The sequence below is a fragment of the Oncorhynchus mykiss genome, chromosome 30 (genome assembly GCF_013265735.2).
Source record: "Oncorhynchus mykiss isolate Arlee chromosome 30, USDA_OmykA_1.1, whole genome shotgun sequence".
Lineage (NCBI taxonomy): Eukaryota > Metazoa > Chordata > Actinopteri > Salmoniformes > Salmonidae > Oncorhynchus > Oncorhynchus mykiss.
The window spans coordinates 33,833,113-33,855,548 of NC_050570.1; the positions used below are offsets into that span (position 1 = coordinate 33,833,113).

General features: G+C 44.8%; 1 protein-coding gene across 1 annotated transcript in view; it reads right to left on the reverse strand.

Annotated features, from left to right (window-relative positions):
• Positions 1–2,269: 2,269 nt before the first annotated feature.
• LOC110521744 (cadherin-2) overlaps positions 2,270–22,436 on the reverse strand; it is an 84,422-nt gene continuing 64,255 nt past the window's right edge. The window contains exons 15-16 of the mRNA XM_021599575.2: positions 19,207–19,368; positions 2,270–3,865 (exon numbers count right to left, since the gene is read on the reverse strand). Of these exons, the coding sequence (XP_021455250.2) occupies positions 3,659–3,865; positions 19,207–19,368 (369 nt within the window). The 3' untranslated portion in view covers positions 2,270–3,658. The remainder of the gene's footprint in view (positions 3,866–19,206; positions 19,369–22,436) is intronic.

Here is a 22,436-nt window from a genome sequence, read left to right on the forward strand (position 1 = left end):
AATATATCTGCAATATTAAAGTTGATGTACCCCTAAAATAAAAATAAATAAAGAAGACAGTGAATGTTCCTGAGTGGCCGAGTTACAGTTTTGACTTAAATCTACTTGAAAATGTATGGTTGAAGAATTTTAAAAATAATAATTGGCAAATATTGCAAAATCCAGGACTGGAAAGCTCTTAGAGACTTACCCAGAAAGACTCACCGCTGTAATCACTGCCAAAGGTGCTTCTACAAAGTATTGACTCAGGGTTGTGAATACCTGTGTAAATTACATATTTTTGTGTTACATTTTTTTACAAATGCACAAACATATATAAAAACATGTTTCCACTTTGTCTTTATGGAGTATCATGTGTAGATGGGTGAGAGAAAAATATAGATTTCATGTACTTTTAATTCAGGCTGTAACCCAACAAACTGTGGAATAAGTCAAGGGATATGCATACTTTCTGAATGCACTGTATATGGACTTATTGTTAAGAAACTGTCACCTAAGAACATACTAATGAAGGGGAAAGAAAGCAAGGTGCATCTTGTCTGTGACACTTGGCCATAGTAGAACCCATGATCACATTTGAGGGACAGAGGGAGGGGTATTACTTGTCATTTCTGTTATACTTTGTAACTGCCAATAGTCTGCTACGAACCAAAGGGGAATGATGATTAGCTCCTCCTACCAATTAAGTCATAAAACGCTCTGTCTTTGTCATTTCTTTCTGTATTCAGGTAGTGAGTGCATCGAGGTAATAAAGTGGTGTTGGTTGAACATATTGCCCTCCTCGTTTCAGTTGGAAATAATTCTTTCAACTCTGTTTTATTCAAACAGCATCCTTTCATTTTTTTCTCTGTCTCCCCCTCTTTCTTCTCCCCTCTTTCTTCTCTGTCTCCGGCAGGCTGTAGAGTAAAGATATACAGTAGCTGACATGCCCTTGAGGGAGTTAATGGATGCCACACTGGAGAGTGAAACCAGTGTGAAACCACAATGTGTTTCATGTTGGATTTAAAACAAAGGAAGAAGAGAAAGAAAGGAGAAGATTTAAACCTTCCACAGTACGCTACAGCTCAGGCATCCCCACTGGGAGAATTAGAGGACAAACACACACAGAATAACAAACTGGGAATTACAGTGTGCGTGTGTGTGTGTCTGAGAGAGAAAGAGTGTGTCTGTGTGTGTGTACAGTAGGCCAGCATGTGGTGTTTATATAAGACTATTATATACACACCCCCACCATTCAGTTAATTGGGAAATCAATGTTTAGATAATAAACTAGGTGCAATTAAAAAATAAAACATATTCCTCCCGAGTGGCACAGCAGTCTAAGACACTGCATCGCAGTGCTAGAGGCGTCCCTACAGACCCAGTTTCGATCCCAGTCTGTGTCACAAACGGCCGTGACATTGGGCGGCGCACAATTGGCCCAGCGTCATTTGGGTAGGGTTTGGCCGGTGGGGGCTTTACTTGGCTCATCGCGCTCTAGCGACTCCTTGTGGCTGGCCGGGTGCCTGCAGGCTGACCTAGCTGTCAGTTGAACGGTGTTTCCTCTGACACATTGGTGCGGCTGGCTTCCGGGTAAAGTGAGCGGGTGTTAAGAAACGCGGTTTGTCGGGCCATGTTTCGGAGGACGCATGACTTAACTTTGCCTCGCCCGTTGGGGAGTTGCAATCAACACCAGTTACTGGTGTTGATTGATTAAAGGCCTTGTGTGTATTTGTAGATAAAGGCCCTTGGAAGAGTGAAATAATGTAAAGATAGATGTCTGTGTGTGTGGTGGTGGGGGGGGGGGGGGTGTTAATATAGGAATGAGAAAAGCAGAATAGGAAAAGAGAATAGGGATGGGAAAGAGGGATGAGAGAGATATATTGTGTAGTTTAAAAATAGGACTTGCCAGTAGCTGGTTGAAGATGACATTGATTGATCAACAGATACCGGACTGAAGAACTGCCCACAGAGGACTCCGTACATACGCACGCACGCAGTGAGGTGGAGGAGTAGGATGGAGGTAGCGTGGTGGTTTGTATGCTGCCTAAGGCATTAGCAACCTAAACTCCAAACCACAGATACATATTAACAGCCCACGCCCCTTCCACTATCCTCACCACACTAATGTCTATAATAGAGATGGAAGAACGGAGAGGAGAGAGGGAGAAAATATAACCCTGAAAAGGAGCTGGAATCCCTGAGTTGGGAATAAAGGGTGTGTGTGTGTGTGTGTGTGTGTGCGTAAAAATTTGGAAAATACCTTTTTGTATAATGAAAAGATAAAAACATGCAAAACATTTTTAATCTGTAATCCAAATTATACATATACAACGTTCTGGATAGTAGCATTACTTTCAGAGACCACGCTCAAAAAAGAACAACAACCAAAAATAAAATACAATCTGTACATATTTGTGTTTACAGTGAGTAGCCAATCAGAGAAGAGTACCAGATGAACACTAAGGCAGATGAACGGACAGAATGAACACCTTCATCATCATTGTCATCTTGGTTTAGTCAGAGTTGGAGTAAATTCCTTTTGAATTTAATCAATTCAGGAAGTAAACTGAAATTACAATTACAGTTAAAAATTTGGAATTGGAATTGCAGTTTACTTCCTGAATTGACTGAATTGAAATGGAATTGACCCCACTCTGGTTTTGGTCGTCTCCACCGACCAAACCTCAGAGTAACTAAACAATATGTCTACTACAAAATGTAGGACTGGTGACTTTACTTAGCAAAAACTTACAATGTGAAAAAAGCTTAAAACAAAACAAAGAAAAACAGGGAAACTATCTAGTATTTTAGCATTTACTGTACATGTCATCTCTCAATGCTCTCGATCCAGCAATGGGGAGTGTTCATCCTGTGTGTCTCCATGGCAACGAAGATGACTTACACACTCTGGCAGTGAGGTGTAACCTGAACAACACTTTATTTCACACATCAAACACACGTGGTGAAGCATGCGTTCCTCATTTTAAACATCCGCTCTCTTACAGACGAAAATCCCTGCTAGAGTCAGGACCTTGAAAGTCATGAAGAACAAAAAACTAAAACAGAATCAAAATAATGTACAACAAGGCACGTTTTCACCCCAGCGCTTCTGTACTGTGAGATTCAAGTGTAACTAAGCGTCTTTAACATCGTTAACTGCTGAGCGACCACCCAGACTCTCTCATTCGCCATTAACTACCCGTCAAAGTACCAACGGTCGGTTTACTTCCAATGTTCTCCTCTGAGCGTGTGGGCTAACACTCCGCTAGCCTCAGTTAACCTGTATGCTAACTGGCTAGGCTAGCAGTTGCCACAGAAATGTACTCGAGCTGTTAGCGACCCTTAGCATGTAGGCTAAAACTCCAATCTAACCTCAGTTAGCCTGCATGCTAGCAGGCTAGGCAAGCAGTCACCATATTCTCCTCTGAGTTTTAGCTATCCTAAGCATATGGGGGACAATCCACTAGGCTCAGTTATCCTGTATGCTAGCAGGTTAGGCTAGCATTTGCCACACCAACATACTCCACTTTGTTTCTGTCCTCTGTTCAAGTCAGCCAAAATAGAAGTCTCTTTACAACCAGCACTCCTTCCCTGTCCCATGATAAAAAAGTGCCACTCATGTTCCCTCCCCCATCCCACCCACCCCTTGCCAATTCCCCCCAGCACGGGGCTAGTCCTAGTTGTCCCCTCCACCATAGAGGTCTGCCAGCTTGCGGAAGCGCGGGCCCCAGTCGCTGAGGTAGTCGTAGTCCTGGTCTCCGCCGGAAGAGGAGGAGTGAAGGGAGCTGAGGGAGCCAGCGGTGGAGCCACTGCCCTCATAGTCAAACACCAGAAGACTGTCGTAGGGAGGCGCTGTCGGGTCATTATCAGCTGCCTTCAGACCCTGTGGAGGGAGATAAATAAATAATGAGAGAGAAAGGGGAGAGAGATAAAAGGTAAAAGGAGGGAGTAAAGGAGATAAAGAAGAGGAGACAAAAAGGGAAAAGGCGAAAGAGGTAGGGGAAAGAGAGAGAAAAAGGGAAAAAAATTGTCAGGAGAGAGAAAAAGAGGGGGAATGAGATATATAGAATGAGAGAGATAGAGGGAGCAAGAGAGTAAGGGTAGAGGAGAAAAAAGAGGGATTATGGAGGGTGGAGGAGAGAAGAGGAGGATTTAGGTCAGGCTAGACAGATGCTGGGTCTGTCTCTCTGAGGAGATTCAGCAGATTACTGAGCACAGCACTATATTTAAAGCCAACCCATACTTCACACACACACGTGCACACACACACCACAGCTGACAGACTTTGTTATAATATAATAATAACTTTGTCATTGACTGACGACTTGTCACAGTGCTAAAATCAATCAAATAAATCTGATAAGATGAGGCTCTAGACATGTTTTTTGGAACATGTCAGTCTCAGTCACAGAAAATTTGTGATCAGAATTTTAACAACCACAGTGTTAAATGTAACACTTCCATAGAAAATATATTGGACCATCTCAAATAGTGTTAACCTTAGTTTATCAACACTTCGAAAAGTTAACACCTCAAGAGTGTTGAGTCCTTAAACACCATGGGTGTTGCAAAACCCCCCATAAATTAACACTTGCTGATGCTGTTACACTTTCTCAGTGTTAGGGAAATAACACCTGTGGTGTTACAGTAACTCATTTTGGGGTGTTGTTCTAAAACTGTAAGGCAGGTATGCCCAATCTACTTTTTAATTTGCCAGCCTGATGAGGTCTACAGTCTCTAAATCGAAACCAACCCACAAAATGTATGAAACGCAACACACCACTGAGTATGGACCTGCTGCTATGATACCTATTTGATACCCAAATATAATGTGGACAAATAACATGTTTTCCGCAAATAAGTGCAACTTACTTAATTTTCTACCATTGTGTGACTTTTGGCATTGGGTGGATGTCACGACTTCCGCCGAAGTCGGCTCCTTTCCTTGTTCGGGCGGCGTTCGGCGTCACTGGCTTTCTAGCCATCGCAGCTCCATTTTTCATGTATCAATTTGTTCGGAATTCCGGAAACCGGAATAAATTGCGCCTGTTCACTACCCTCTGCTCTCCTGCACCTGACTTCGCCTCTGATACACACTCCTAACAGAATTCTACACCAACCATTGAGTCAGCAGGAGCAGGTACACCGGTCAGAGGGGTCGAGGAACGCGTCTAGGAACACACGGCTATGCTACATCATCTCGGCGCAATGATGGATCGCGTTGTCCAGACCATGGACCGCTGGGAGAGACAGGAAGTCCCTCGACTAGCTCAACCGGGGTTATCTCTACCCGTTCCGTCCGGATCCAGCTCCAGTGGAATACGTCTCTCCCTTCCCAGGGAGTATGATGGGATGGGCCGCACCGTGTGGGGTAGGAAGACGCGGTGTTGGACCACTTCCGGGCTGTCTTTGACCATCCGCCTGAAGGTAGAGCGGCGGGTGAACTACTTTTCCATTTGAGGCAGGGGACGAGGAGCGAGGAGTTCCGGACCTTGGCCGCCGGAGCAGGATGGAACGACAGGGCCCTCATCGACCACTATCGATGCAGCTTACGTGAGGACGTCTGACGGGAGTTTGCTTGCAGGGATGCCACCACCACCTTTGACCAACTGGTGGATATGTCTATCTGGTTGGATAACCTGCTGGTCATCTGTGGACGTCCTGAGTGGGCTCTGTCAGTTCCATCGCCCTTCGCTCCCACACCCATGGAGTTGGGAGGGGATGCGCGTAGGGAGGCTGGAGGAGGAGCCTTCACGTGCACCATCTGTGGCCACAGAGGGCACACTGCTGGTCGGTGCCGGGTTGGTCCCTCTGGGAGTCGAGGAAGCAGGCAGGGCACTCTGGTGTCGCCTCAGGTGAATATGCACCACTCTCATCCAGAGTCCTCTGCTGTTCACCTGTTTGTACCTGTTTGTTTCCCTGAGTTCTCCCCGCATTTTATTGACAGAGCGTTAGCACTTAGTTTAGGTATCCCCATTATTCCCGTGGATAGACCTTTTCCGGTTCACGCTCTGGATAGTCGACCATTAGGGTCCTGGCTAACCAGGGAGGCCACCATCTCCCTTGCCACGGAGACATGATTAGAAAATCAGTCTCTTTCTCATTGACTCTCCTGCGTTTCCTGTGGTACTAGGTCTTCTCTGGTTGGCTCGTCATAACCCCACCATTTCCTGGCAACAGAGGGCTCTCATAGGGTGGTCGCGAGAGTGCTCGGGGAGGTGTGTAGGGGTTTCCGTTGGTGCTACCACGGTGGAAAGTCCAGACCAGGTCTCCGCTGTGCGCATTCCCCCAGAATATGCCAATTTGGCTCTCGCCTTCTGTAAGAAGAAAGTGACCCAATTACCACCCCATCGACGGGGGGATTGTGCGATAAATCTCCTGGTAGACGCTGCACTTCCCAGGAGTCACGTGTACCCCTGTCACAAGTGGAGACGGTGGCTATGGAGACATTTGTCTCCGAATCCCTGCGTCAGGGGTACATTCGGCCCTCCACTTCACCCGCCTCCTCGAGTTTCTTTTTTTGTGAAGAAGAAGGATGTAGGTCTGCGCCCGTGCATTGATTATAGAGGTCTCAATCAAATCTAAAATGATCCGCCAAAATTGTTGCAACCCTTACTAGCCTGTTCAACCTCTCTTTCGTATCATCTGAGATTCCCAAAGATTGGAAAGCTGCAGCGGTCATCCCCCTTTTCAAAGGGGGTGACACTCTAGACCCGAACTGCTACAGACCTATATCTATCCTACCCTGTCTTTCTAAGGTCTTCGAAAGCCAAGTTAACAAACAGATTACCGACCATTTCGAATCCCACCTTACCTTCTCCGCTATGCAATCTGGTTTCAGAGCTGGTCATCGGTGCCCCTCAGCCACGCTCAAGTTCCAAAACAACACCATAACCGCCATCGATAAGAGATATTACTGTGCAGCCATATTCATCAACCTGGCCAAGTCTTTCGACTCTGTCAATCACCATTTTCCTATTGGCAGACTCGACAGCCTTGGTTTCTCAAATGATTGCCTCGCCAACTACTTCTCTGATAGAGTTCAGTGTGTCAAGTCGGAGGGCCTGTTATCCAGACCTCAGGCAGTCTCTATGGGGGTGCAACAGGGTTCAAGCCTCGGGCCGACTCTCTTCTCTGTATACATCAATGATGTTGCTCTTGCTGCTGGTGACTCTCTGGTACATCTCTACACAGACGACACCATTCTGTATACTTCTGGCCCATCTTTGGACACTGTGTTAACAAACCTCCAGACGAGCTTCAATGTCATACAACTCTCCTTCCGTGGCCTCCAACTGCTCTTAAACGCAAGTAAAACTAAATGCATGCTATTCAACCGATCACTGCCCGCACCTGCTCGCTAATCCAGCATCACTACTCTGGACGGCTCTGACTTAGAATACGTGGACAACTACAAATACTTAGGTGTCTGGTTAGACTGTAAACTCTCCTTCCAGAATCACATTAAGCATCTCATGTCCAAAATTAAATCTAGAATTGGCTTCCTATATTGCACCAAAACATCCTTCACTCATGTTACTAAACATACCCTCGTAAAACTGACCATCCTACCGATCCTCGACTTCGGTGATGTCATCTATAAAATATTCTCCAACACTCTACTCAACAAACTGGATAAAGTCTATCACAGTGCCATCCGTTTTGTCACCAAAGCCCCATACACAACCCACCATTACGACCTGTACGCTCTCGTTGGTTGGCCCTCGCTTCATACTCGTCGCCAAACCCATTGGTTACAGGTTATCTACAAGTCTCTGCTAGGTAAAGACCCGCCTTATCTCAGCTCACTGGTCACCATAGCAGCACCCACTCGTAGCACACGATCCAGCAGGTATATATCACCGGTCACCCCCAAAGCCAATTCCTGCTTTGGTCGTCTTTCCTTCCAGTTCTCTGCTCCCAATGACTGAAACGAACTGCAAAAATATCTGAAGCTGGAGACTCATATCTCCCTCACTAGCTTTAAGCACCAGTTGTCTTAGTAGCTCACATATCACTGCACCTGTACATAGCCCATCTGTAAACAGCCCATCTATCTACCCACCTCATCCCCATACAGTATTTATTTATTTGTCTTGCTCCTTGGCACCCCAATGTCTCTACTTGCACATTCATCTTCTGCAAATCTACCATTCCAGTGTTTAATTGCTATATTGTAATTACTTTGCCACCATGGCCTATTTATTGCCTTAACAAGTGCCCTTATCTTACCTCATTTGCACTCACTGTACATAGACTTTAACATGTTTTTTGTTCTACTGTATTATTGACTATGTTTTGTTTATTCAATGTGTAACTCTGTGTTGTTGTATGTGTCGAAATGCTATGCTTTATCTTGGCCAGGTCGCAGTTATAATGAGAACTTGTTCTCAACTAGCCTACCTGGTTAAATAAAGGTGAAATAAAAATATAAAAAATGTAAAAATGTAAAAAATCACGGTGAGGTACAGTTACCCGCCACGGCAATGTAGGCAATGCACGGGGCGCGCTTCTTCACTAAACTGGATCTCGGGAGTGGAAGACGGCGTTTAGTACCACCTCAGGGTGCCACCTCAGGGCATTATGAGTACCTCGTCATGCCGTACGGGTTGATGAATGCTCCCTCAGTCTTCCAATCCTTTGTAGATGATATTTTCAGGGACCTGCATGGGCAGGGTGTAGTGGTGTATATCGATGACATTCTAATATACTCCGCTACACGCGCCGAGCATGTGTCCTTGGTGCACAAGGTACTTGGACGACTGTTGGAGCATGACCTGTACGCCAAGGCTGAGAAATGCCTGTTCTTTCAACAGTCCGTTTCCTTCCTAGGGTATAGCATTTCCACATCAGAGGTGGAGACGGAGAGTGACCGCATAGCAGCCGTGCAACTCCCAACATGGTAAAGGAGGTGCAGTGATTTTTAGGGTTTGCCAACTACTACCGGAGATTTATCCGGGGTTTTGGCCAGGTGGCTGCTCCCATTACCTCACTGCTGAAGGGGTCCTGTACGTCTGCAGTGGTCTGTTGAGGCGGACAGGGCTTTTGGGCAGTTGAGGGCTCTGTTTACCTCGGCTCCCGTGCTGGCCCATCCGGATCCCTCTTTGGCATTCATAGTGGAGGTGGACACGTCAGAGGCTCGAAGAAGCTCAGCCCGGCGGAGCGGAACTATGATGTGGGGTACCAGGAGCTGTTGGCTGTGGTTAAGGCTTTGAAGACATGGAGACATTGGCTTGAGGGGGCTAAACACCCTTTCCTCATCTAGACTGACCACCGCAACCTGGAGTACATCCGGGCAGCTAGGAGACTGAATCATAGTCAGGCAAGGTGGGCCATGTTCTTTACCCGTTTTGTGTTTACCCAGTCCTACAGACCAGGTTCCCAGAATGTGAAGGCAAATGCACTGTCCCAGCTGTATGACACAGAGGAGCGGCCCATGGATGAGACTCCCATTCTCCCGGCCTCCTTCCCTGTAGCTCCGGTCGTGTGGGAGCTGGACGCGGACATTGAGCAGGCATAGCATACTGAACCCGCTCCCCTCCAGTGTCCCGTCGGACTTCAGTACGTTCAGTCTGCTGTCCATGACCAGTTGATCTATTGGGCCCACACATCACCCTCCTCTGATTATCCGGGGATCGGATTGGCCTTGGCGCGGGACGTGAGGGTTTATGTTTCCTGCTGCTCGGTTTGCGCCCAGTGTAAGGATCCTTGACACCTGCCCAGAGGTAAGCTACATCCGTTACCAGTTCCCCAATGGCCTTGGTCACACCTGTCGGTTGATTTTCTAATGGATCTACCTCCCTCACAGGGGAACACCACGATCTTGGTCGTTGTGGATCGTTTCTCTAAGTCCTGTCGTCTCCTCCCTCTGCCCGGTCTCCCTACGGCACTACAAACTGCGGAGGCCATGTTTACACACGTCTTCCGGCACTACGGGGTGCCTGAGAATATAGTGTCTGATCGGGGTCCCAGTTCAGTTCGAGAGTCTGGAGGGCATTCATGGAACGTTTGGGGGTCTCGATCAGCCTTCACTCGAGTTTCCACCCCGAAAGTAATGGGCAGGTGGAGAGAGGGAACCAGGATGTGGGCAGGTATTTTGCGGTCCTGGCCGGGGGAGAGGGCGGCGTTCGTGCCCTGGGCAGAGATGGCGCAGAACTCGCTCTGCCACTCCTCCACTAACCTCTCCCCCTTTCAGTGTGTATTGGGGTATCAGCCAGTTCTGGCACCGTGGCATTGTAGTCAGACTGAGGCTCCTGCGGTGGACAAGTGGTTCAGACGCGCGGAGGAGACATGAGAAGCCGCTCATGGTCACCTCCAGCAGGCCGCGCTGCGCCAAAAGACCAGCGCGGTCCGTCACCGCAGTGAGGCCCCGGTGTTCGCACCAGGGGACAGGGTCTGGCTCTTGACCCCTCTGCCTGCCCTGCCAGAAGCTGCGACCGCGGTTTGTGGGGCCATTCAAAGTCCTGGGGAGAGTGAACGAGGTATGTTACAGGTTACAGCTCCCCCTGATTACCATATTAACCCCTCATTCCATGTGTCTCTCCTCAGGCCGGTGGTGGCTGGTCCACTCCAGGAGTCTGAGGTGTGGGAGGTTCCTCCGCCCCCTTTAGACATCGAGGGGCCCCCGGCGTTCTCCATCCGTTCTCTCATCGATTCAAGGCGTCGGGCGGGGGGCCTTCAGTACCTTGTGTAGTGGGAGGGGTACGGTCCGGAGGAGAGGTGCTGGGTTCGGGTGGCTGATGCATTAGACCCTGAAATACTGCGTGAGTTCTACCGTCGCTGGCTGGATCGCCCTGCGCATCGCCCTCTGGTCGTCCCAGAGGCACCGCTGGAGCCACGCGTCGAAGTCGGCTCCTCTCCTTGTTCTGCGGCATTCGGCGGTCGACATCACTGGCTTTCTAGCCATCGCCGCTCCATTTTTCATGTATCCATTTGTTTTGTCTTGTTCCCTGTACACCTGGTTTTCATTCCCCAATCAATTCATATGTATTTATTCCTCTGTTCCCTATTATGTCTTGGTGTAGGATTGTTTCGTGTTACGTGTATTTGGATATTGTGGATTTTGTTACACACATTTATTTTATTTTGTGCTGTTTTCTAAACCGGAATAAATTGCGCCTGTTCACTACCCTCTGCTCTCCTGCACCTGACTTCGCCTCCAATACACACAATGGAGGCAAGTAGGTTTTCATATTCAGGGCTGTAGCAGCTCGTTGCAAGTCTCATGCAGGCCACAAGGTGGTCATCAGTCATAGTAGATCTGTTCTTGGACTTTATTATCTTCATGTGAGAAAACGCAGACTCACAGAGGTAGTTCGATCCAAAAAGGGCTGATAAGTTGAGAGCACATTTTCTTATTTTGGGATACAGGCTCCTCGAGCAGTAGCTCCCAGAATTCTTCCTTCATTTCAGTGGTTGCCCTGCATTTTAACAGAATGTCATTTTGAAGGGTGAGCATTTCAGTTTCTGCTATAGTTGTGTCCAACTGAAAATGTGATCCCATTCTGGAGGCAATGACTTCCACATTTACAGTAGGTCTGTGCCAAACGGAAAGCACATATAAGTGGCAATAAGCTCAAGTGATGCAAAGTCTGTAAAACGACTGTCAAACTCAGATAAGATGCTCTGGACTTGCTCTACGTAACGTGCACTGTCAAGCTGTGCTGTATCCTTGCCCTGACGTTCAAGTTTTCAATGTATGTGTTGAAAGAAGTGCAGGTCCTTACGTTGCAGCTTTCTTGTGAGCAGTTGTAGTTTGCATTTAAGTGTTTACACAGCTGATGATGTCGATTACATGTTTACCTTTTCCTTGCAGCTCTATATTCAATTCATTAAGCATGTAAGTTAGGTCAGTGAGAAAAGCTAAATCCAGGAGCCACTGTGTGTCCTCTAGCTGTGCATATTCTGCATGTTTGGAGACCTTGAGAAACTCCTTGATTTCAGGCAACAACTCACAGAATATCCCTAAAAAGTTCCCTCAGGCTCAGCCACCGCACATCCGTGTGTAGTAGCAGGTCTGTGTGCTCCGCTTCAGTCTCTTCTAAGTGAGCGTGAAATAGCCTCCGCTGTAGGCTTCTTGCTCAAATAGAACACACAATCTTCATCGCAACATCCATCATCTCTTTCATGTTTAACATCTTCCGGCGCAAAGCTTGCTGATGAATTACGCAGTGACAACTAAGAAAGTCGGGGAAAGAATCATATCATTCGCACAATGCAACGAACCCACTAATGCGGCCTACCATAGCGGGTGCCCCATCGGTAGTAATGGAGACAAGCTTACAAAAAGGCAGTTGGAAATGCTTCCTTGATCATCTTTCCATCTTTGAACAACATTTTATGCTTAGTAATCAAGCGACTCACACGATAAGAGGCCACGGTTGCCGCCTTCCCTTTGGTCCCAGGCCTTGTGAAAATCGACTGCTGCGCTGCCAGTTGATTTTTTAGTTCTTGTACCTTTCTTCTTCATAATTCAGTCTTTCCTGGACAATCTCTTTCCTGGGTTTTGTGTGTGTAAGTTGTTCTTAAACCATACTTTCTGCAATGATGTTCAAATAATTTGTTTTATTTAGTATAGTATAAGCTTCTGTCTTAAATGAAGCAGCATAAGTAATGCCATAGATTCCATTTAAAAAAAAAATGTTTTTGAAAAATAGTAAACAACTGATTATAGGCTACTAAAGCTAAATTTTTACTGCTGTGCAATGGAGATGTGATGAAAACAGTGGAGAGTACAACAAAAAAATGCAGCTATTTATTGCTGACCAGCAGATGGCACCAATGGGCATTGTGATCAGATAAAGAATCTCAGAGTAAAAAGTGAGGAAGCATTCAGAACACCTCGGTTTCCCACCTCTACTGGTTTGCAAAGCGTTATATAATTCCTATTGGAATCCAGCCAATAGCCAACAATAGGAACTTTTAATAACACGCAGCTGCAGAAAAGGTAGAGAAGATGGTTAAGGCAGTCTCATTTAACAATCTAAACTGGAACAACCATCCCAATAACACATTAAATAAATCCAACCTCTTACACAGATTGGATTAGTTTAGAAAAATGTATGTTATCTTCGTGTAGTGCAAGATAAATTAATCAATCAATGTGCATGCAGAAACATAATATTAAAACAAATTATGCATGAGAGCACCAGCTGTTCTGGACGACTGCGTGATCTCGCTCTCTGTAGCCTATGTAAGACCTATAAAACAAGTTAACATTCACAAGGATGCGTGGCCAGACGAATTACCAGGACGCATACTCAGAGCATCAATTGACTAGCTGGCAAGTATCTTCACTGCCATTTTCAACCTCTGTAATACCTATATTTCAAGCAGACCACCATAGTCCCTGTGCCCAAGAATGCCAAGGTTACCTGTCTAAATAAATACCGCCCCATAGCACTCACATCTGTGGCCATGAAATGCTTTGAAGGACATTGCTCACATCAATACCATCATCCCAGACACCCTGGACCCACTCCAATTCGCACACCGCCCCAACAAATCCACAAATGACACAATCTCTATCACACTGCCCTCTCCCACCTGGACAAGAGGAAAACTTAAGTGAAAATGATGTTCATTGACTACAGTTCAGCATTCAACACCATAGTGCCCTCCAAGCTCATCACTAAGCTCAGGTTTACTGACAACTGCGTTGTCGTGAATGACTCAAACGCCACCATTAAGTTTGCTGACGAAACAACGGTGGTTGGCCTTATCACTGATGACGATAAGACATCCAAAAGGGAGGAAATCAGTCACCTGGCAGTGTGGTGCCAGGACAACAACCTCTCCCTCAAAGTCAGCAAGACAAAGGCGCTTGGGTGGCAGGTTACTGTATATTTACAGGACCTTCACTAACACAAATTTACAGGATATTACTGGAACACCTGACTACAGTAACATGCTGTATTTCTAGAATTTACAGTGCATTACTTTAAGCATAGTGGTTAGTAAAACTATGGCAAATTTACAGTGCAAGTAGTTAGTGCCAAAGCTGGGCAGTATTTATGTTGTATTTGATAAGGGATTTCAATACTTATTTTGTCATTTGTATTTCACTGGCCTGAACTACAATTCATATAGCCTATTTTTCAACAGTTTAATTACCACACATGTATTCCATATTTTCTATAACAAATACATACTTGCATGTAGCCTGCTTAACTACAACATTCTTGGTAACGGTAACAATCTTTTTACTTGCTATGACTGTGGTATATTTTTGTTTACCTTAGTTTAATACACTCACTAAGTCGCTCTGGATAAGAGTGTTTCCTACTGTATATGACCAAAATGTAAATGTAAAAAATAACACTTGCAAAGCACACTGCTAGGTATTATTCTAAGGACCACCGCCCACAAACAAGAGCAAATTTGATCAATATACAAATAGTTTGAGGGCGGAGCTTATTAGAATAACACCCCGCAATGTGCTTTGCAAATGCATTTTTTTTTACATTTACATATTGGTAATTTAGCAGACGTGCTTGTCCAGAGTGATTTACAGTCAGTGCATTCACGTAAGGTTGATCAAAAACATCATAGTCTTAACAAGTAAGATTTCTGGAACCATTACTGGGAATGCTGTTGTAGTTAAGGATACATTGGTCTTCAAAATATCCTATATTTGTAATAAGATACCTTTAGGATGAATCTTTGCCAGTCTCTGGCTAGTTCAGAGTAAATTACTGTTATATTCACAGTAATTTGCCACCAGTGTCCAGTAAATTACTGCAACATACAGAGCAATGACATGGTACAATACTGTAAGAATGTAAATGCTACTGTAATCATGTTGGTATTTTAGTATTTTACTCTAATTACTTTGCATTAGTGCTAACTGGTTGTCTGCTAGGTACTTGTATATTACAGTATATTTATGATTATTTGGTGTTTCACGTTTATGCTAGTGATGGGTCGTTCACAAATGAGTCGGCTCTAAGAGAGAACTTTTTGATCCGCCTCGCATATCAGAATAGTCAAATCTATTTATAAAAATAAATAAAAAATTAAGATATGAATAATCAAAAGATCTAAATAAATAGAATGAACCAATTCAAAGAACAACAAAAAAAATGCTCAAGCGCACACACATTTGTTCTGACTGTCTGCTCAGGCTAACAGCCTCACCTGTAGTTCCTGTCAATCAGACACACAGTGTCAACCAATGAACCAAAGATCCATGAGGGCCGAGACAACTCACTCACAGTCACACACTTAGCAGCCGAGGAGAGAGAGGAAGGACAGCTGTGAAAACAACAGCTGGAAAATGAGTCGGAAGCACAGTAGCATTTGGATGCATTTTAATAATGTAGACAATGTTAGAGCACAGTGTAGAATTTGCCAAAACAAAATCTCATATGAAGCCGGTTCTATGCACAACCTACACCATCATATGGGAACTGTGCACCCAACTGTGAAGCTAGCGGTTGCGGAGCTTTGAGAAACTTGCGGGCCTGCTAGTGATAGTGGTGGAGCCAGCACCTATCCACTCAGTCAAGTAGGCCTACTCCGCGACCCACAGCAACGCAGTCTTCTATGGACCAGTTTATGCCAAAGTCTATGTCTGTAGCAAAACAAGGCCAAATTGTTATTGCATTGGTTAAAATGATTGCCACCAATTTAAAGTAACTTTACATCATGGAGGACAGAGGTTTTTAGAAATTATAGCAATAGTCTAAATCCAATGTACACAATTCCAAGCAGGAAAACTCTTTCAAAGTCACTTTTCCACAACTGTACGAGGGCACATGGGCTTCAGTGCGGGAAAGAGTCCAAAAAGCTCCTGCAGTTTGCCTTACTACTGACTGCTGGACATCAAGGGTAACCTCTACTTACATGTCAGTTACATGTTATTTCATTGAAGATTTTTGATGTCTAGCTGACTTCTGGACTGCTTTGAGTTCAGCCACAGACACACCTCAGATAACTTGGCAGAGGAACTGTTGAGAGTGGCCAGAGAATGGAAAGTCGATGGAAAAGTGCTGTTGTGTTAGCATCAATGCAGCTAACATAACCCATCATCCATGTCTTGCCCACACAATCAACCTGATTGTAAGAGATGCTCTGAAGGTGATGAAGCCCACTGTGGACAAAGTGAAAGCAGCTGTGGAATACTTCCACAGGAGCACAGTAGGTGCTGAAAAACTAAAGTCTACACAACGCCAGATAGGGATGCCTGAGCTGAGGCCTAAACAAGACTGGTGGAAGGTGGAATTCAACATTTTATATGTTGAAACGGTTTCTTGAGTCAAGGATGCCATCACCTCTGCCATTGTCAATGCACCTGTTGATGCTCTGACCCAAGCGGAATGGGAGGTGGTGGAGGAGGTGTGCAGAGTCCTGGAACCCTTTGAGCAGGTCACTGTGGAGATCAGTGGAGAGAGGTACAGTAAGCAGTTATTACTACATCATTATTTAATCCAATATTATATATGTATATGAGCAGTAGATGATAATGTAGTCCCAGTAGTCAAAACCTGAACTAATAAACATACTGTTCTCTCTTTTCAGCTATGTGCCAGTCTCAAAAATGATACTTCTGTATAAGGGTCTGCAGCGAATCACAGCCAGCCGCCAGAGAGAAGCAAATGTAACCACAGGACATGTGACAGAGTTGATGGACACCCTATATACATCAATGAACAGAAAGTTCCACAGAGTGGAATATAATCACGTGCTATCAGAAACTGCTGCACTTGACCCCAGGTTTATGAAGTCAGACTTCAATGAGGCCAGAGCGATTGATGATGCTCTTCAAAGAATAACCTGAGCAGCAGGGATGGACATCCCCAGCAGTCAGCTGGCTCATGCACCAGAGCAACAGGAAGAAGAAGGATCAGATGGAGCAGAAGCACCAGCAGTAGTACCACAAACGTCTGCTGTTTGGATGCTGTTTGACGAGAGAGCAACTGGGGATGCAGCACGAAGGAATCCCTCAGCAGATGCCATAATGGAAGTCCGATACTATGTGGAGGAGCCCCTCCTCCAAAGATCTGCAGATCCTCTGAGCTGGTGGAAGAACAAACCCTCTGGCTACCCACGGTTTACTAAAGTCATGACAGGGAGACTCTGCATAGTGGCCACATCCTTTCCCTTTGAGAGGGTCTTCTCGAAAACAGGACAATAATTACTGAGAGAAGAAACCGCATCAGCCCCTCGAAAGTGAGGCAGCTTGCATTTCTGAATGCTCAAAGTTCAACAGTCACATCTCAACATCAACTGTTCAGAGGAGACTGTGTGAATCAAGCCTTCATGGTTGAATTGCTGCAAAGAAACCACTACTAAAGGACACCAATAGAAGATACTTGCTTGGGACAAGAAACACGAGAAATGGACATTAAACCGGTGGAAATCGGTCCTTTGGTCTGATGAGTCCAAATTTGAGATTTTTGGTTCCAACCCCTGTGTCTTTGTGAGACACAGAGTAGGTGAACAGATGATCCCCACATGTGTGGTTCCCACCGTGACGCATGGAGGAGGAGGTGTGATGGTGTGGGGTGCTTTGCTAGTGACACTGTCAGTGATATATTTAGAATTCAAGGCACACTTAACCAGCATGGCTACCACAGCATTCTGCAGCGATACACCATCCCTGCTGTTTGCGCTTAGTGGGACTATCATTTGTTTTTCGACAGTACAACGACCTAACACACACCTCCAGGCTGTGTAAGGGCTATTTGACCAAGGAGAGTGATGGAGTGCTGCATCAGATGACCTGGCCTCCACAATCACCCAACCATAACCAAATTGAGATGGTTTGGGATGAGTTAGACCGCAGAGTGAAGGAAAAGCAGTCAACAAGTGCTCAGCATATGTGGGAACTCCTTCAAAACGGTTGGAAAAGCATTGCAGGTGAAGCTGGTTGAGAGAATGCCAAGAGTGTGCAAAGACGTCTTCAAGGCAAAGGGTGGCTACTTTGAAGAATCAACAAATATATATTTTGATTTGTTTAACACTTTTTTGGTTATTATATCATTCCATATGTGTTTTTTCATAGTTCTGATGTTTTTCACTATTATTCTACCATGTAGAAAATAGTAAAAAATAAAGAAAAACCCTTGAATGCGTAGGTGTGTCCAAACTTTTGACTGGTACTGTACATATAAATTGTATGGTACTGTACTCTGTGGGGTACAGCATTCTCACTAATAGGCGCAATTAATACTGTATAACCTCTTTCAAGGCACACCTCAAAATATGTTAATGATCCAGAGATTATTTCGCACTCCCACAGCATTTTCCCACAATGTAATAAAATTACAGTATGCTGCTGTAAATATACAGTTAATACAGTACTTTACTGTAAAATTGTACTGTCAAATTATTTTAAAGCAGTGTAGCGGAACGCCGATGATCCCCGATAATGCATTGCTCTTTACAGTATTGTAATATAGAATTACAGAGGCTAACTGAAAGTTTTTCAGTAAACTTTCAGCAATTTGTTACAGTGCACCTGTTGTTTACGAAGCATGGGACAAATAACATTTGATTTGATTTGACACACAATACCTTCCTAGGCGAAATGGATGGGGATACCTGGTCAGTTGCACTCCTGAATGCATTCAACCTAAATGTGTCTTCTGCATTTAACCCAAACCTTCTGAATCAGAGAGGTGCGGGGGGCTGCCTTACGTGACATCCACATCATTGGTGCCTGGGGAATAGTTATTGTGGGGGTTTTCTGCCTTGCTCAAGGGCAGAGCAGCAGATTTTTCCACCTTGCCGGCTCAGGGATTTGAACAAGCAACCATTCGGTTACTGTCCCACTGCTCAATAGAAAAACATACTGTATTAACCCTTGGCCAAGAGTTGTCCTCATCGCCTAGATACAGTATAGACATCAACTCACTAGATTCAACACACATATTAAATCTACCTAACTGAGATTGAGCTATGACTATTTTGTTGTAGAGCCAACTGGAGCTGTCTAGAGGTGGAGCCCAAAGCCAGTCTCTCTCTGGGGATTAATGAAACTCAATGGATTTATCTTAAAATAGCCAGCCGGGCCAGCCCATGTTGTTATCACGCTAATCCTCACTGTTAGCAAAGCTAATTAAGAATTACTCATAGAGGCTCTCTCTCTCTGTGTCACACACAGTGAGTCACATACACACACACACAGTCATGCACACACAAGCTCATACGCATAGTTTCACACAATGACACACATGTAAGCGAGCATGCTCCCAATCAGACTCACACACACTCTGTAGCTACCTCGTGGATGAAGTCTCCTATATCTCCGGGGTGGGGTGCAGCAGAACGGAGGGGGTATATATGGTCCTGGTGTAGGGGCCTCTCATCCATACGTCGGATCCCCACCTTCACCATTTCCGTCTCCAAGGCGTCGGGCTGCTGCAGCTGGCTCAGGTCATAGTCCTGGAGGGGGAAGGGAAGGAGGGAGGGAGGGAATGAAGGCGGGAGGGAGTGAGAGAGAGATGAATACACTGAATCAAACAATGTAACACAGGCTGCACTACCATGTCGATCCTTACGTATTATTCCCATGTTGGTGACACTGTGGTGCGGTAACCATGACTGAAACCATGACTGAAACGGTCAAGCAGTTTATTCTACATAAACAATGCATGATCAGAGATCACATAAGGTTATGAGATGAGCTTGTGACACTGGTTGGAAATGCAGTGATGTGGTGGTGAAAACAATATGTGGGTAAATGCTGATTGCCATTTGCTGTGAATAAAGTCATGCTCACTATCCTTTCAAAGCATTTTCTGCAAAAGGTGGGTAAACACTCACGCAAAATAAAAAAGGTGCATAAACGGAGTTACGTGCGTTCACCTTTCACTACACCACTGCGTATACACTGTAAAAAGCAACATGATGCTGTTGTACACCTGAAGTGCTTTTACTGATTGGAATGATTGAAAATTACACTTTGGTTCGTTCAACCTATTCTTTTCAATTCGTCTGAAATCAAATAACAAATTTGACGGTTCAATGTTTTTTATGGAATGAAAGCTTCTAAATTGCTTTCAACACCTCATGCGCATTGGATAGCGGTAGTGGTGGGAAAATGACGCTTCCTGAAGCATTGAGGCTCTCCAGACAATTCACATTGTTATTTTTGCTCACCCTTGAGAGGGAATGTCATTCCAGTTAATGTGGCCTATTCTATTCATTACTCAAACATGTACACTGCCAGCATCTGTGATGATACAGTATGTGCATAGGTGCGTGTGATTCAAAAGAAACGGATAATTGTTCTATGTTATGGTAGCCAATGCTTGGTTAGGATCTTGTGGCTACTACATGTGAAAGTTGAATATGTTTGGAAATAATAATAATTATTATAGTTAATTATAATAATAATTAAGTTATTGACCCCCCCCCCCCCCCCCCCTTGAAAATGGGTTGTATTTACATTAAATATTAGTTTTGGATTTGTTATTTATTAAGTTTAATCAAAGGGGAAACTTAAGTTGAGTGTTGAATGAAATAAATTGCAAGTTGAAATATACAGTAGGTTTGGTAATAATCCAAGGAAGCAGTTGGCATTGAAACATACATTTGAATTCAACACATGCCGTATTTTTGCATTTAAAAAACATAACTCATTTACTTGTGAGCAGGTGAAGATTTTTGTTTTAGGTTCATCCAAAGAGTCATTTTTAACAGTGTATGTAACTGCTGTCATGATCCTTCTCTCTCATTCCAACATGACCTTACACTGACTCATTGAATGAGAGAGTGTTCATTTTTTAATTGTTTATTTCACTTTTGTTCATCTATTCTACTTACTTCGGCAATGTAAACAGGTTTCCCATGCCAATAAAGCCATTACATTGAATTGAGAGAGAGCGTGAGAGAGATAGAAGGCTAAGAGAGATAGTCTCTGATCTCCTTTTGAATTGCCAGTGTCTGGTTCATTGAGAAATCATCCAGAAAAACATGATGAAACATTCATCTCCAAGGGGGATCGACTTAAAGATCATTTTCAGGGACAATAAAGCCTGGCCAAGTAATGACCTTGGGCTTTGTTCACCGTAATAGCGAACCAATGAAACACTTTCAGGGGAGAGCTGTGAATGCCACCATAACATGATGGACAGAGAGAGAGGTCGAGGAAATGGATGGATAAATACAGATGGCTTTGTCACTATGCTAGGCTTTATTGTTATTTCCTAGACAGAGGAGAACACATGCAGGCTTATTTCCCTTTGGCACCTTATTCTCTTTAAAGTGCACTACTTTTGACCAGGGCCCAAAAGAAGTGCACTATATACGGAATAGGGTGCCATCTGGAATGCGACCACAGACATCTCTACAGACAGCCAGCTAGTCAGTCAGGTCTGAAAGGGACTCAGCCATTGTTACCGGAGGAAAATAGCTGGGTTTTGTCATTGCTCACCATGCTCAGTCTTTGACACCAGGATGATAGGCTAAGTACACAAAAAGCTGATGAAATTGTTTTATCCATTTAAAACGCTTAATGTAACATGTGCAATGTGTGTGTGTGTTTGTCATTTGAGAGGCTGTATTATAACTGTATGTCTGGAAGTCTTTGTGTTTGGGTCTTCTGAAAGAGGTTTGTGCTTTTCTTAGCAGTGGCTGGTTGCAGAGGATATGGCCGTTAGTACCACAGAAGAGAGCCACAATGTGCGATTAATGTATAGAGAGACTGTACACCTTACTTTTTGGATTGTCTGGATTTGTTACAGGTCAGGCCTGTACTGTTGTTAGCATTGGCTATGACCATCAACACACAATGGTGTTAGCCTCAGTCTAGTAACCATTTACGACCAGAGGGCCAGACTTTGTCTACATCCCAAATGTCGCCCTGACCAGGGCCCTATGGGTTGCACCCTCTGCGGCTCTGCCATTGGCATCAGTGTAGCATAGTATCCGTTTAGAACCAGAGAGCCAGACTATGTGACTGTTCCTGTAGCTGTCCCTGGCCTGACCACTCCCCATAGTCCCTCACCACTGGGAGTCCCAGACAGACATTACTAATCCATCTCACAGCTGGGGGGGCTGATCAGGGGGAACTAGCCGCTACGCTCACCAACAGTTAATTTTCCCGTCACTGCCGATTCCTCGACATGACAATTTCCCCGAACAATGGGTGGGAAGTAGCATCCATCGCAGTGAAAGATGGTCTCTCGCCTTACCCCCCGCCTCCCATGCCATTGCCATGGCAATAAATGTTCATCACCCCCTCTCAGAGTGCCATTATTAATATCCAATGATTGGTCAGCTAGGTCCTACAACCCCCATGGGCAAGTCCACTGGAACAGAATGACGCTGAGACTCATTCATTGATTGCTAATATTAACAAACCATACACCTCTATGAACAAGCACTACTTGTAAAAATGCACAAATAATATTTTACAAAAACAAGTGCAAAGTTTGCATCTGCACTGTTCTTCAAGTAAATGTGTTTTTGTATATATTTTTTTCTGTGATTGTAAATTTGACATACAT